We start from the raw sequence: 15176 nt of genomic DNA on the forward strand, positions 1-15176 counted from the left end.
AAACATGTCAAAATAGTCAACCTACATATCTAACCAATGTACCCTCATAGGTACCACAATTATATTATCAAGGCAAATCATCAAAATATCAATATAGTCCATATTATAAACCTACCAAATTCAGTCAACTTTTACCTAATTTCATGAACACTTATGCACTAATTTAAAACATGTCATACTATAGTCTTAATATAAACATATATTTATATATAACCAACTAATATTAACTTATAATCTTATTCACAATCAATCCAAAAAATAGTTAACATTTAGACGCCCTAGGTACATGCCGACACAAAAAGGAATAACATCACCACGTTTGAGTTCGGGACCGTTGTTGGGTGCTGAATCGGTGATCAAACTTAAGTACGTAACCTGCACACGGAAAACAAAACCGTACGCTGAGTATAAACTCAGTGGTATTTTTATAATCCGAATATTTTAAAGCAAAATAATATAATATGCACATTTAATCATACAATAACAATTATCATTCAATTAATCAATTCATAAACAATTCATCCATAACATATTCACTTATGATATTTACACAATTCACGTGTCTCAATTTCATTTCACATTCAGTATTATCCAATACCATTAATAATGTCACTTCATTTAATTACCCTTATTAACACGACTCGGACTCGGACGGATACACGGATCGAACCAGAACACACCAGTTTGGTACCCAGTACCTCATTGGATAATTCGAAGCAATAAGTTGACACCCAATGTCTTATCGGCTAAACCAAAGTAAATTGGCACCCAGTGCCTCATCGAATTAATCTGAAGTAATAAATTGACAGCCAATGTCTCATCGACTTGAAGTCGAAGAAATCCTTGAACTCTTCCAATCCAATGGCATGCCATTTATATCCGACTCAGCCTGATACAGTTAATAAGATTTCAATTCACAATTCAAATGTTATAATATCCAAAATTCAAATTTCACATTATTCACATATTCATATAATTTTAATTTAATATCAAAATGCTAAATACTCACCTCAATCACTTACCATAAACATTTAATCAAAATACAATAATTAATAATTTAAATTCGGATTATAGAAATACAAACCAGAAATTTCCGAGCTATTCCTCGTTGACTTTATCTTTTCCCTTATTAGTTAAGGGTTTCGGTACAACGTTAGCTACGAAATTAAAACAATTAAAATTCATCAATACAATTCAATTCAATTTCACATTGAATATTTCAATTTTTATTCAACATTTGCCTAAATTCCAATTTAGTCCCTAAACCGAGACTAACTTTATTTCTTCATAATTAATTCTATATTTTCATTCAATTTTCACTTTAAACTAGATTTAACTCTCTAATTTCTCTTAAATCCTAAATTTTGAAAATTTCACAATTTAGTCCCTAATACTCAAAATTTTGTAATTTATTCTACAATTCAATTCTTTTTCATTTCTAACTTAAAAATCTATCAATTTATTCCTAATACTCAAATTATTTAACATAGACAACATTTAAAAACTCAATAATTTCTAAAATTTCAACATAGGTCGAGTAGTATTTAATAACGGATTTCAAAATATAAAAATTTCAACCCTAGTTTTTCTCTTTTCTTTCTCTTTTCTATTCTTTCTTTCCTTATCTATTTTGTTTCTACTTTGTTTCTTTTCTATTTCTTTTCTTTGTTTCTTTATTTTATTTACTTTATTATTATAATATATATTTACTTAAATATTAAGTAATGCATATTTTATTATTATATTCATATGTACATTATTTTTTCACATGTATTCACTATTATCATCCACTTGTTGAATAAGGCTTAATTTCTTATTTAGTCTCTTTACTTTTCTTTAATATATAATTAAACTTTTACCCTTTATGCAATTTAGTCCTTATACCTAATTACTCTCAATTCATGCAAATTCACCTAACCAAAGCCTAATTAACTACGCAACTAACTTCATAAATGTTTTTAATAAATATTTACGAATCCTTCTTACGAAAACGGAGACCCAAAAATATACTTTCTGATACTTGTGACTATCGGGTCATTACAGGCCTTAACCAAAACGATCCGCCATTAAAGTCACAGTAATAGAGGAGGTAAAAAATATTACAGCTTTCAAGATGTACAAGTTAATAGGCTCACTCCAAACATCTTGAGAAAACAAGTTTACAAAGAACGTAACGTTCAATGCTCAAAAGGCTATCCCGACAGTGGAACAAATAGTGGAGGAAATTGAGGAGATCATAAAGCAATTAGCCTTGCTCACAAAAAGCATGAAGAGGTTCGCTAGGAATGGAACTAAAGTAGATATCAATGAGACAAGGAAGAAGGATGTTCAATGTTATGAATGCAAAGGACTTGGTCATTTACAATCAAAACATATTAATACTAAGAAGAATGAGAAGTCACTCACAGTCACTTGGAGTGACGAAGGAAGTTTCGATGTAGATGAAGATGTGAGCAACTATGTTGGTTTTACTACTACTACTCCAAACCATGTTCCAATAGATTTTGAAGAAGATTCAGACAATGACGATGTTCCTTTTAAATCTTTGGAGGATGCTTACAGCCATATGTTCCTTGAGGGAAGAAATTATTCTCCTTAAAGGAGAAAAAGAAAAGCTTGAAATTGTGGTCCAAGAAAAGGGTAATGCTTTGAAAGAAACCAAAAGTGAGCTAGATGATGGAAATGCTATCTTGAAGAAGTTTGGAGGCCAAATTGAGAAGCTTGATGAAATTTTGGCTTCAGGGAGAATTGAACCAGACCAAAGAGGACTTGGTTATATTAATAAAAGTAAGGAACTTATCGCTCCTCCAATTTTTTGTTAAAGTTAAAGATGTGAATTCTTCTTTTTGTCATGAGGCAATGAATAAAAATATTAGAAAGACTATATGCTATTATTGTGAGAAAGATGGACATATCAAACCCTACTATTATAGAATGATGTGAGATTGAAAGAAGTTCAATTCTGCTGCAAAACTTGTTAGAACAATGAATGGAACAAGAAGATCATACTATAGGCAGATTTGGGTAATGAAGGATCGAACACATATGAGTAATGAAGACCAACATTTGTTTAATGCTTGTGTGAAACATGATGTTGCAAATCATGGTGACCATGCTAAAGATTTATCGAGTATTGAAGAAACGCCATCTAAGTTCCGTAGAAAAACTACTGTTGTTCCACAAGCTACAACTCCTTTTGTTGATAAGGCAACATTCAATCTCATCTGTTAAATTAGCTTTATTTGATAAGTTATTTTGATATAACAAACAAAAATATTTTTAAATGTAAAATTTATTTTTAGTACAAAGAATTAATAAAGTTCAAAGCATAAAAATTATTTCAGGACTTCCAAACATATTAATAAATATTTTGAACACTTAGAATATTTTGAACAAAGTTCAAAACAATGTTAAAGTCTTAAAATTTATTAAAACTATCTTAAAACAATTAACAAACTACCCCTACAAAAAGCATCGATATTTTCCAAAAGGTATCGATATTACCATAATTTTATCGATTGATCATTTTTATTACTACCAAAACTACTATTTGACTTGAATAAAAATTAAACAAAACAATAAGTATCGATACTTTTAAAATTATATCGATACTGTTGATTTATATCGATACTAAATTTTATCGATACCATTTTACATTCTATGATCTTTCAAAACTAACAAAAGTATCGATACCCATTAAAAATATAACGATACATTTTATATAAGGAATTTTTGTATTAAAAATAATTTCTTTAGTGAATTTTTCTCTATAACTTTCTCTTGAATTCACGTGTGAAAAATAATGATCCAAGGTTCTCTTTATATAGAGAGAGTTTAGAGAGTTCAACTTTGATTCAACTTAATCACTTTAATATTAAATTTATATAATACTTATCAAGATAAATATAAAATTAAAATTAATTTTAAGATAATCACTTTAATATTAAATTAATAATATACTATTAAGATAGGTATTAAATTAAATTTATTAAAATAATATTATTTTTGAAATAGTTAATTTAAAATCAAATTATCCAGTAAAGTCCTAATAGGAGTGTGATTCCATCCATCGTGTTCGAGGATGCCATTGCAGGTGTGATACCCTCACGACACCTCGAGTCGGTTCGGCTATTGCCTATTCAGTCAGGGCCAGTGACGACTCGACTAGTCTGGTCCTACCACCGGTTGGACCATCTATCCAGTTTTACATACTAGGCCTGATTCAACCAGTTTTTTGGTCTCAGTCTTGATTTTGGGTTCTTGAGCCCAATTTTTGATATAAGGTCTAATTTTCAAGTTTAATTATCCATTGGGCCAATTGTCTAACTTAAAAATTAATTTTCAAAACATCATATTTATTTTAATTAACTTGATTAATTTAATTTTACTTGATTAAAATTAATTTTCCCAAAAATCACTTAGATTTTCCAAATGAATTTTTCAAGAAAATTCTTGAATCAAATTCTCTAGTTGAACAATTCTCACGACTGCCTAATTTAATTCCACATCGAATAAATCGACTCAATTAAATTATTTACAAAGTTATAGAATTTTCTTTTAATCCAAATGTAATCCGATTGAGTTTTTGTTGAGCTAGCGGAGAGACCAATCAAATATATAGAATTAGACTCGAGTAATTGCAATTATGTCCAGAAGGATCAGTCTGATAATTTATTTTAATTAACTTGATTAATTTAATTTTACTTGATCAAAATTAATTTTCCCAAAAATCACTTAGATTTTCCAAATGAATTTTTCAAGAAAATTCTTAAATCAAATTCTCTAGTTGAACAATTCTCACGACTGCCTAATTTAATTCCACATCGAATAAATCGACTCAATTAAATTATTTACAAAGTCAAAGAATTTTCTTCTAATCCAAATGTAATCCGATTGAGTTTTTGTTGAGCTAGCGAAGGGACCAATCAAATATATAGAATTAGACTCGACTAATTGCAATTATGTCCAAAAGGATCAGTCTGATAATTTGCAATTTACTTAATCATGGAGTAAGTTCACAAGAAGTACCATGATTGGAAATTCCTTATTATATACTATTTACAGAAGCGATTCAATCAACTGTTTTGTCTAATGACCTCGTTATGTGTGTTTTACTCTCATATGATATCCTTGATTCCTTTGAGTTAAATTCATTCACTCAATAAAATCTTATTTTATCTCATTGTCACCCTTATATCTTTTTAATGATTAATATGATCACTATCAACAAATAACTGTGATAAATTGCTCGATCGAATAAGCAACCCATGGTCACGTTCCATATTTATGAATCCACACAATGCCAATAAGAGGATATCGTTAACTCTTTAATTGAGTTATGAATTCCATCACAAGTCATGTACCCAACATACCAACTATGAGCTCGATCATCTTTAGAGCAAAAGCCTCCATTTATATTAAAGAACATGAGTTACTTACGCATGGTTAGTGGCTAACTCAGGATTTAGGTAAATCACACCATGAATGTCACATGTAAATTAATTCACAAACGGATTCAGAATTAATTCATCTTGGATCTAGTCCAATGTATCATTCTTCTAATGAGTACATCTATATCTCTACCCATGGAGTCAACTGCTTCGATAGCCAAGACTAGTCATCTCTCCAATTGGAATTGTAGACAACATAATAGTCCTTCCAAGTATTTGAATCAAATGCTCACTTTGATTCTTTTACAGGATTACAGACCCGTCTAGATTATCTACTAAATTAAGTTTTCTTTCTCGCAATGTAAACATTCTTACAGTGCCACTTATAATCAGTTTGAACTTAGATAATTAAAGAGCTAATATTTGCTCACAATTTTGCTATGCATGTAAAATATGAAAGACAGAAAAAAAAGACATAATAGTGAAATGTGAACTTAATTTCATTTATTTATTTATCGTTTAAATACATAGAAAATAATTACATGTTTACTACAATATGTTTCCCAACAGACGCACCTTAATCCTTTTCTCTTCCAGGACGAACCAAAGAAGAAAATGAAGAAAGAACAAAAAAAATAAAAAGTAATATCGGAGAATAATTTCCCTCTTTATATGGTCCTCCCGCTCTACCTTCACCAAAACCAATTCAACAGAAATCTGTAGGTATCCCTAATCATCGCATCCTCCACTAAGGAAATTCTAGTTCAAAATTAACCGAACTAAAGTTTGAAATCCAACCTTTCCTCAACCAGTCTGCCAATTCCCTTTTTTTTCCCACTAGAGCCCGCTCAAATTGTAAGCTTTTCAAATTAATAACCAAAATCAATATTTTGACTTAAACCTAACATTCTGGGTGTGACATAATTTTTAAATTCTTTGTTAACTTAGCATATAAGAAAAAGGCTTAACACACAAATTGGTACCGAAACTATATCATTTTTCCATCTTGATACCTAAACTACTTTTTCCCCAAGTTAATACCTCCATTAGTCCAACTATTAGTCAAACGCATTCATGAAAGATACATTGTGTGAGAAAACAAGTCTATTCATAGATGATATCCCATTGCTCCAATGATAACATTGACATCACCTACTCTAAAATTCAATTTTAAACTAGTTTATTGCCCAATTTTCTAATCAAGAAAGACGCATGGCATGCCATCCTAACAAAGTTATTGAATAAAATGTCATACATCTAACTCAAGCTGCTAATTTAAAAATTAATATTAAGATAATATCAAGTCATATATGCAATATATGAATATATTTGAATTTATACCTATAATGCAATGAGGAAAAATTTGCAAATTGTACATCTTCACAAAGTTAACAAGCAAGTTTTTTTTTTAAAATGTATTCATATAATGGATTAGATCAAAACATGAGAAAATCATCTTGGATTAATTCAAATATTGGTTAATAATAAAGATTATTGAAAATATTATTAAATATTTATTAATAATAAAATTATTGAAATAATATTAAAATATGTTAATATTATTTTATTTAATAAGGATAATTTTGTGAAGTATCATTTTATTCTCAGAATGTGTTGAATGTACCAAACATGAGATTTTAATCAATACCTACAAACGTTATAAAGTAACATTCCAGAATGACATTCTCCTCAATCACAATCCATTGAAATCTTAACATAGGAAAATAAAAAAATTATTCAATACTTATAAGTGTATATCAAACATTGTAAAGCAACTTTTCCAAGATTGACATTCTCATCAATCATAGCTAATTGAAAATAGCAAAAAATGTTATTGGAGTTTTACCAATTAAAAATAAGTATAAAATAAGAAAAATTATATAAAATAAACACTCAATATGGATATTATTATATTTGTAAATTTCTATAAATAGTTTTAATTAAATAAAATGATTTTTTGAAGTTAAAATTTTTTATCTTATAATGGGACCATGTATATTAAATAAAATAAAATTATAAGAAATTAAAAAAAGAAATTGAACAATTATAATCTTCTCTAGAAATTAATTACAAATTTTGAAATTCTCTAATTTATTTACCCAAATAAGTAAAACCTTATACAAATAATTTTCCTCACCCAAACATACCTAATAGTCATTTTCTTTTGTCTTACATATTAAAAAAAAAACTCTCAAACTATAATAACTTATTTGAATAAGGTCCCTTTTCTTTAATCTGTACTCATAAAAGCCCTTATATTTAATTACTTAGACATTTTTACATGAAAATAAATTGTTGGCTTGGATAGGCACATAATTTTTTATTACCTTTTAAAAGTTTATCACAAATCTAGTGGTGATAAAAATTCAATGTAAATCTATAACTTCAGAATAATTGTACTTTATTAATATTATTGAAATAAGTGATTATAGCTTAAGAGCTTATGTAAATACAAGAAATATTATATATAAGGTTTATTTAAATAAGTTTATTTATGTACAAAATTATTATAAGAATTTATCTAAATAAGTCATTATAATTTAATTTTTAAAATATATAAACATTTTCTTTTTATTTTAACGCTCGTTGCTATATTTGAATTGAAATATATCTCATCATGGAGATTTAATTTATGGATCCAATGTAGCCGTTTAACTTCAATAAAAAAAAAATACATGAAATTATATATCAAACAACAAAATATATAATATAAAATTCCTCCTCTCATTTCATTCTCCTAAAAAATAGCCGAAGGATTATGTTTTGATTTCCTTGTTAATTTAGGTAAAATACACCAACTAAAGCAGTATCCCCCAGGGAAGTGAATTCCCGATACTTTCCCCCACTAATTATGTCTAAAACCTGAAAAAGTACCCAAAACAAACACGCCTGTCACTTCCCCAAGCTAGATTACATTCCTCCCTTCGTTCCCTACGCCCTAAACAACATCACTACCCTTGGCTTCACCATACGCTGCTATGCACCAAAATCCCATAGGTGTATGGTGATGTCCCTACAGCTGCTACGTGCCTATCATCCGCCACCATCGCGTTTATAGCCCCTATGTTCTCATTCAAACTATACAAGTATTGCCCCTGCTCTATCTCCCACGTCCTTACCACTCCCGCGCCGCACATTAGCGCGTACCCTAAGTTCACGCAACCAATGGCGTTACTATGCCGTGTGTGGAATCTACACACCTCCTCTAACGTACCAGCGCGGCGGACGATAGCCCGCCCACGGTTGTCAACCGTGATAAACGCCCCGTTGTTGGTGTCGAAGCAAGTCACTCTAAGTCCTCTTCTATGCTGCTGGTCGTACAATGTGAACTATGGTTTATCAAGTCCAGAATCATGTAACTCGAATCCGTACATGCCACAGCCGATTCCTGACTTGTCATCCTCACTCGGCCTATGGTTTCAGTGAACTCAGTCAACGTGTGCCACCCCATCACGGCTTCTGGGTCAGTCAATGATGCGTTCAGGTAGACTAGCTCTTCAGTGTTACCATCCCAAATGTGGAAAGCACGGCCAGGGACGCCTGCGTAAAGGTCCGATGACGATATATGTATTCATCTCGCCACGTGGCGTGCATGCGGCGAGTACGTCCCCGTATGATGCTTGTGAGACGGTACCAGAGTGGATAAAATTGAGAAACAGCTTCCCACGTCGAACAAACCTGCATGCAAAAACATTTGTACGTAAAGGGAAAAAAAACCCCGAAGCCGAAGTACAAAAATGGAGTTCATGCGGTAAAGAAAATTAGGGTTAGGGTAGGATCAAATAGAAGGGTGTGTTTGCAATGTAAAATCAATTCCAAACGGGAAGCTAAGTGCATGCGTGTGAATAGCTTATAGGGAGAAAGTAGGCACTAGAGACGATAGAGATGGGAGGAGAAGGTTTCAGATGTCAGAAAATGAGATAGACAAACACAGCTCTTGATAAAGAAATAAAAGAAGAGAAGAAAATAAATAGTGGTTGTTTTGTTTGAACTGACTTGTCTTGAATTGAAGCATAGACATAATTCAACCGTCAGGCTACCCTTTTTCTTGTGTCTTTTCGTTTCATGGTTTAAATCCTGAATGGGGCTTCCCCACCCCACTAATTTCTTCTGCCCCTTGTTTCACTCTGAATTTCAGTCAGTCTTACTTACCCCGTACTATTGGGACTTGGGAATCGGGACGCATCTCCACCAGGCTTCATCACCATACCTTTGATTTATTAATTTATAAATTAGTACATAATAAATTTATATTAATTAAATTTCGGACAATGAATTAATGTTTAAAATGAAATTCAATATAAACAAGCATTGGGTTCCATCTCCTTTTGGACATTTGCCAATGTTGACTTTTGACCCATATCCCCTCACGCCTTTACTACAAAAGCCTTGAAATTTTTAATATTTTATTATTTTAAACACCAATCTTTGCTCATAATTATCATATAAAATTTTACCTGTTTCACTCTCTGTTGCTTGTAAATTACTTTATCATTTTCTTCCTCTATAATCATTTTTTTGGCCACAATTGACAATAATACGCGTTTGAATGGAAATTAGTAGTAATATTATTTAAATGTTACAAAATCTGTTATTTTTTTTCACTTGAATTTCAAGTCTCTTGATTATATACATACCAAAGCTTCTTTTTTCTCATTAACATGCTCCTGAAATAAAATATTATTATGGGTTGAGTAGGGTAAAAACTGTACTTTCACGCCTCACATAAAATGACAGACGTTGTTACTAAATCAAGGGGAGGTAAGCATGAAGCACTCATCATGCTGCACTGCAACCCAGAAATTTTTAAATAATAATCGTTAATATATTTTGGTCACATTTCTCAATGGTCAAAAGATTCAAAATCATAAATAACGCGAAATATCTAACAAGTTTGGGACATATCTAATGCAGAACATGAGGAAGGCAAGAGAACAAAGAACAAAAAGAGAGCATATGGCCTTAAATTATGCTAAAAGCTATATATGATTCGCAGCACATTTAAGAAGTATAGTATGCCCTCAAAGGGTCAGTTTGCACATTTTAGCACTAATAAAGAAAGAATCCCATGGAGTTTTAGCAGCTATGGCGCCTTAACAATTCAGTCAAAAAAGTTGGAAAAATCTAGAGAGCTTAAAAAGGACCATTCCAAGAAAGGGAATTCAAAAACCAAAACAACCTTTCTTTATTTTTTTCCCCTCCAACTACTCAATATGTGAAAAAGAGGTCCAAAAGTAGACATTTCGAAAGTGGTAAAAAGGAAATGAATAACTAACATTGCCCGAAGCTACATCATTCGAAAGGGACATATATTAGTTAGAAAATGGACCAACCCAAAGTCAGTTCCCTTCCCAAAAGCAGTTTTCACCCATACTAAGACTTGACAGTTGACACTAAATATCTGGGCTGCCAGTGTCTGTAAAATTGTAGTGCAGTTTCAGGGTTGAAAACGATATTTTTGACCAGCTAGCTTCTAAAAGGAAAGGATTATCTAATGCACTCAAAATTATCTCCTAGAAGAATCAAACCAAAACGAGGAGTAGGAAGAAGATGAAAGACATACTTGAAACACATTGGCAAGTGCAGCAGCTGCGGCTAGGCGGCCAAGAGAACGAGAAGCATCAATGGCGACCTGGAGGACAAGGTCTTCAAGAAAAGGCCCTGGCCAGATTTCGTTATTGGTACGTCTACGAGTCAAAGAAGGTCCTTCGGAATCACCGCCTCTTCTTGCACCACCATTGCCATTACCATCCGCGGAAGATGAAGACATCAAATATAAGTAAGTGGAGAAGCTATAAAGGAAAAGGAAAGAAAGAGTGAGCAGACAAAGAAACAAGGACAAAAAGGTAGTGGATGAAGACACCAAATGGGGGACCCAAATGATAGTGTTTGAAAATCTTGGACGTAATATATATAAAAGAAAACGAGAATTTTCATTTTTATTTAAGCTATCATCCGTACATAGTTTTTATACTGATATAATTACACCATGTATCAGTACCATACATCTATAAATACATCTAAAAAAGTAAATATGTTTGGTTTTAGATTAGAGGTTTTCCCGCCCTGCAAAGGCGGCCGGGAGGGGGGGGGGGCATAGTTTCAGTCTCACTGAAGAAACTGATGGAGGTTTTGATTGTACAGCATTTTCAGGTGCTTTTATCGGCGTATCTCTCTTTTGTCCACCTTTCTCTTTAATCCTACGTTAAATGCTATTTTCTCGTGTGTGGGTGTGTAGTGTGTATATATGATATTTGACGATGTGGTGTGTAATACCCAAATTTTGTCCGGCCCAAGCCCAAATATTATAACCATAATATATAAAAACATATATTTCTAATAAATAAAATGCTCAGTTTTTTTACAATAGCAGGCCCAAAATAGCCCAATCCAAATTACCCAATATCCAGAAAACCCAATCAGCCCAAGCCACTTAACCCTAGCCCAACGCAAAAACAAATCAGAAAACCCTAGCATCACGACTTTCGGTTGCATGACCACTAGGGTTCTCCGATAGCCTCATAGCGCGCCACCTTGACCTTTTCTCTCTCGCGCCACGCCACCACCTCCGTACTCTAGTACCTGCAGCAAACAACAAGCCAAAGCAGCAAAAAAGGAAGAAGACAAAATAGCAAAAAAGAATGAGATTTTTATATTTTTCTCCTTTTATTATTCTGTATTTTCGTTATAAAATGGATTGTAAACCGAACGAAAAAAGGAACCCCACAAATATTGTATCAAAATCTTCGAAAGAAAAGCAATATAAAAAAAACAGTTTCAAAAGTGACTGAGAATCCTTTCGACTATCTCTTTGCTTTCAATTGCTTTTTTCAATTGTTTTTTTTTCACGTTATATTTACTATTTTATAAAAGAAAAAAACAATGAGGAGGGTTTACCTTATATCGGCGCCGTCGAATCCTCGTTGCTTCGTCGCAATCGAAGTTCGAATGAGGATTGGGGCATGAGAACGGCGGATGAGAAACCCTAGCAGAGACAAAAGAGGATGAGGCGGCCTCCCTCTGACCTAGACTCAGGGCTGAAACATTTTGTTTCAGATTTTGGGGTGCTTAAATAGATGTATAAAACTACGCCGTTTGAGGCTGGATTTCATAGCTTCAAAACGGCACCGTTTTGGCCGTTCAGTAACCACGACCCGTGCGGTGACCCGACCCGGGGAGGATCCGCGTATTTTGTTTCAATGGCCTATTTATGTGTTTGGTCCTTCTATTTTTTCGATTGACTTCAATTTAATCTTTTTGTTTTTTAATTTCGCCGCATAATTCAATCTTGTTTTCAATTTCGTCCTTCTGTCAGTTGAGGAGACAAACGTTTGAAACGACGCTGTTTCCAATGATCTGACTTGATTGCCAGATAGGATTTGCGCGTTTAATTTTTGTTCTAGTTTCTCTTATTTTAAATGAGTTTCAGTTCGGTCCCTTTCATTTCATTTTATTGCATATCTGCACTTTGACTTTCTGTTTTAGTTTCCAATTAGCTCTTATATATATATATATATATATATTTACTACAAATTAAGTGCTCTTATTATTATTTAAATTATTATTTTTATAATAATCAATGATATTATTCGTACTAATTACACACATTTATTTACCTCTTTGTATATATATATATTTTCTTATTATGTATTAATATTTTAAGTTTTATATTATCGTATATTAGTATCCCATTTCATTATATTTTATTGGTATTATAAATAACCATTTTAGAGTTATCATACATTTGTTTTAACCTATTATGTATTATTTATTTAAAATCATGGTATTATTGTTCCAAAGTTACTACGTATTATTATTTAAATTTATCTTACATTTATTTTATTGTTTTAATTATAATTTGTACATATTTTAATGTTTTCATTTTATTTATAAGATTTTCTTTACATTTTACTATGTTTTTTAAAATTGTTCTTTATAAAATAAAACTCTTATATGGTATTATTTTATACTTTCGCATTAACATATGATAAATTATTTTATTTTTATACGTATAGTATTTGTTTATTGGTATTCATTTATTATTAGTGTTTTTTAACATATATTGTGGTTTATGAATTATCGCCTCGCGTCGTGCATTGTTATTCCGTCGTGCTTTATTCGTTCAAAAAGTCGTGTTTAGTATGGTTTAAGTATCAAAACCAATTTATTCAAAGATTTTCAAAAATAACGCAATACTCGAAATTTGGAATCCTCGAGAGAATTGAGCCCTAACGTATTCGGTTCCAATTTTCCTCGTTGAATCTAAATAATCGAAAATTTTCTTTAATCAAAACACATAAATAAAAACTCATTCTCGGGAATTCGATACGTCGTGTCCTAATGTATTGGATGTGACATGTCGTTTTCCCGAAATGAAGATTTTAAAAAAATAATAAAGGCTATACTCAATGCTAGGAATTTTGAGAAATTGTGCCCTAACGTATTGGGTTTTAATTTTTCATCTGACTTAAAGCAATTGAATATCCTTTTTAAACTTCACCACACGAGTTTTGAAAATCAAAAGACAAGCTTATTCTCGAGGACTAAAAATGTCGTGTCCTAATATATTGGGCGTGATATTTTATTACTCTGAGACGAGAAGGTCTTTAGCACTCACCTCGATTTATCCAAGTATCTTTTATAAAATTAACATTAATAAAAAAAGGGGAAGGATTGTATTTTAAAATATTTTCAAATTCTCAACACTAAGACTTTAGACAATCAATTCGGTACCAATATTTTTGGGCGTTACGAGGGTGCTAACCCTTCCTTGTGCGTAACCGACTCCCGAACCTATTTTCTTAAAGTTTGTAGACCTAAAATCGTTTTTAAGGTGATCTGATCACACCTCTTTAAAAGATCGGTGGCGACTCCCATTTTATTTTCAAAGTCGATTCCCGTTTTAAATCTAAAATTAAGAGTGGTTTCGACAGCTTGGCGACTCCACTGGGGACTTCAAGAGAGTCAAGTCGCAAAATTGATTTTTTTTTATTATTGAAAATTGAAAATTTGATTTGAAAAATTACGATCCTCTCTTTGCATTTGTTTGTATGACTACTATAAATTGAGTTTTATACCTTGGCATCATATTGCATAAAGACTGTTAGTCTTACCCTTTTAAGCGAGAGTGAGAAGCTACTCCTTCGTGAGGTTTTCACCTCCGTGCAGGATAGTAGATCACTTCCGGGATACATCCGTACCTATGTCTTCGTAAGATTTTCATCTCCGTGCAGCCATAGGGAAATGTATCCCCCTGAACTGAACTCGGTCTGTATGAGCCTATAATGGGTGAAGATCAAGGAATCTGCTGGTTCAGGTACCTCGACTTTAGAGCTAAACCACATGTAGAAGACCTTAGGAACCCATCCCCAGTGGAGTCGCCAAGCTGTCGAAACCACTCTTAATTTTAGATTTAAAACGGGAATTGACTTTGAAAATAAAATGGGAGTTGCCACCGATCTTTTAAAGAGGTGTGATCAGATCACCTTAAAAACGATTTTAGGTCTACAAACTTTAAGAAAATAGGTTCGGGAGTCGGTTACGCACGAGGAAGGGTTAGCACCCTCGTAACGCCCAAAAATATTGGTACCGAATTGATTGTCTAAAGTCTTAGTGTTGAGAATTTGAAAATATTTTAAAATACAATCCTTCCCCTTTTTTTATTAATGTTAATTTTATAAAAGATGCTTGGATAAATCGAGGTGAGTGCTAAAGACCTTCTCGTCTCAGAGTAATAAAATATCACGCCCAATACATTAGGACACGACATTTTTAGTCCTCGAGAAT

The 15176-nt window shown here is 32.1% G+C and overlaps 1 protein-coding gene across 1 annotated transcript; it reads right to left on the reverse strand.

Moving 5' to 3' along the window:
- Window positions 1-8366: 8366 nt before the first annotated feature.
- LOC105800984 (transcriptional regulator STERILE APETALA) lies at window positions 8367-11160 on the reverse strand. The gene is given in 5 exon segments (XM_052623684.1): window positions 8367-8404; window positions 8407-8709; window positions 8712-8937; window positions 8940-9068; window positions 10954-11160. Coding segments are annotated over 5 exon segments (903 nt in total).
- Between the last annotated feature and the right edge of the window lie 4016 nt (window positions 11161-15176).

The sequence above is a fragment of the Gossypium raimondii genome, chromosome 11, assembly GCF_025698545.1.
Source record: "Gossypium raimondii isolate GPD5lz chromosome 11, ASM2569854v1, whole genome shotgun sequence".
NCBI lineage: Eukaryota > Viridiplantae > Streptophyta > Magnoliopsida > Malvales > Malvaceae > Gossypium > Gossypium raimondii.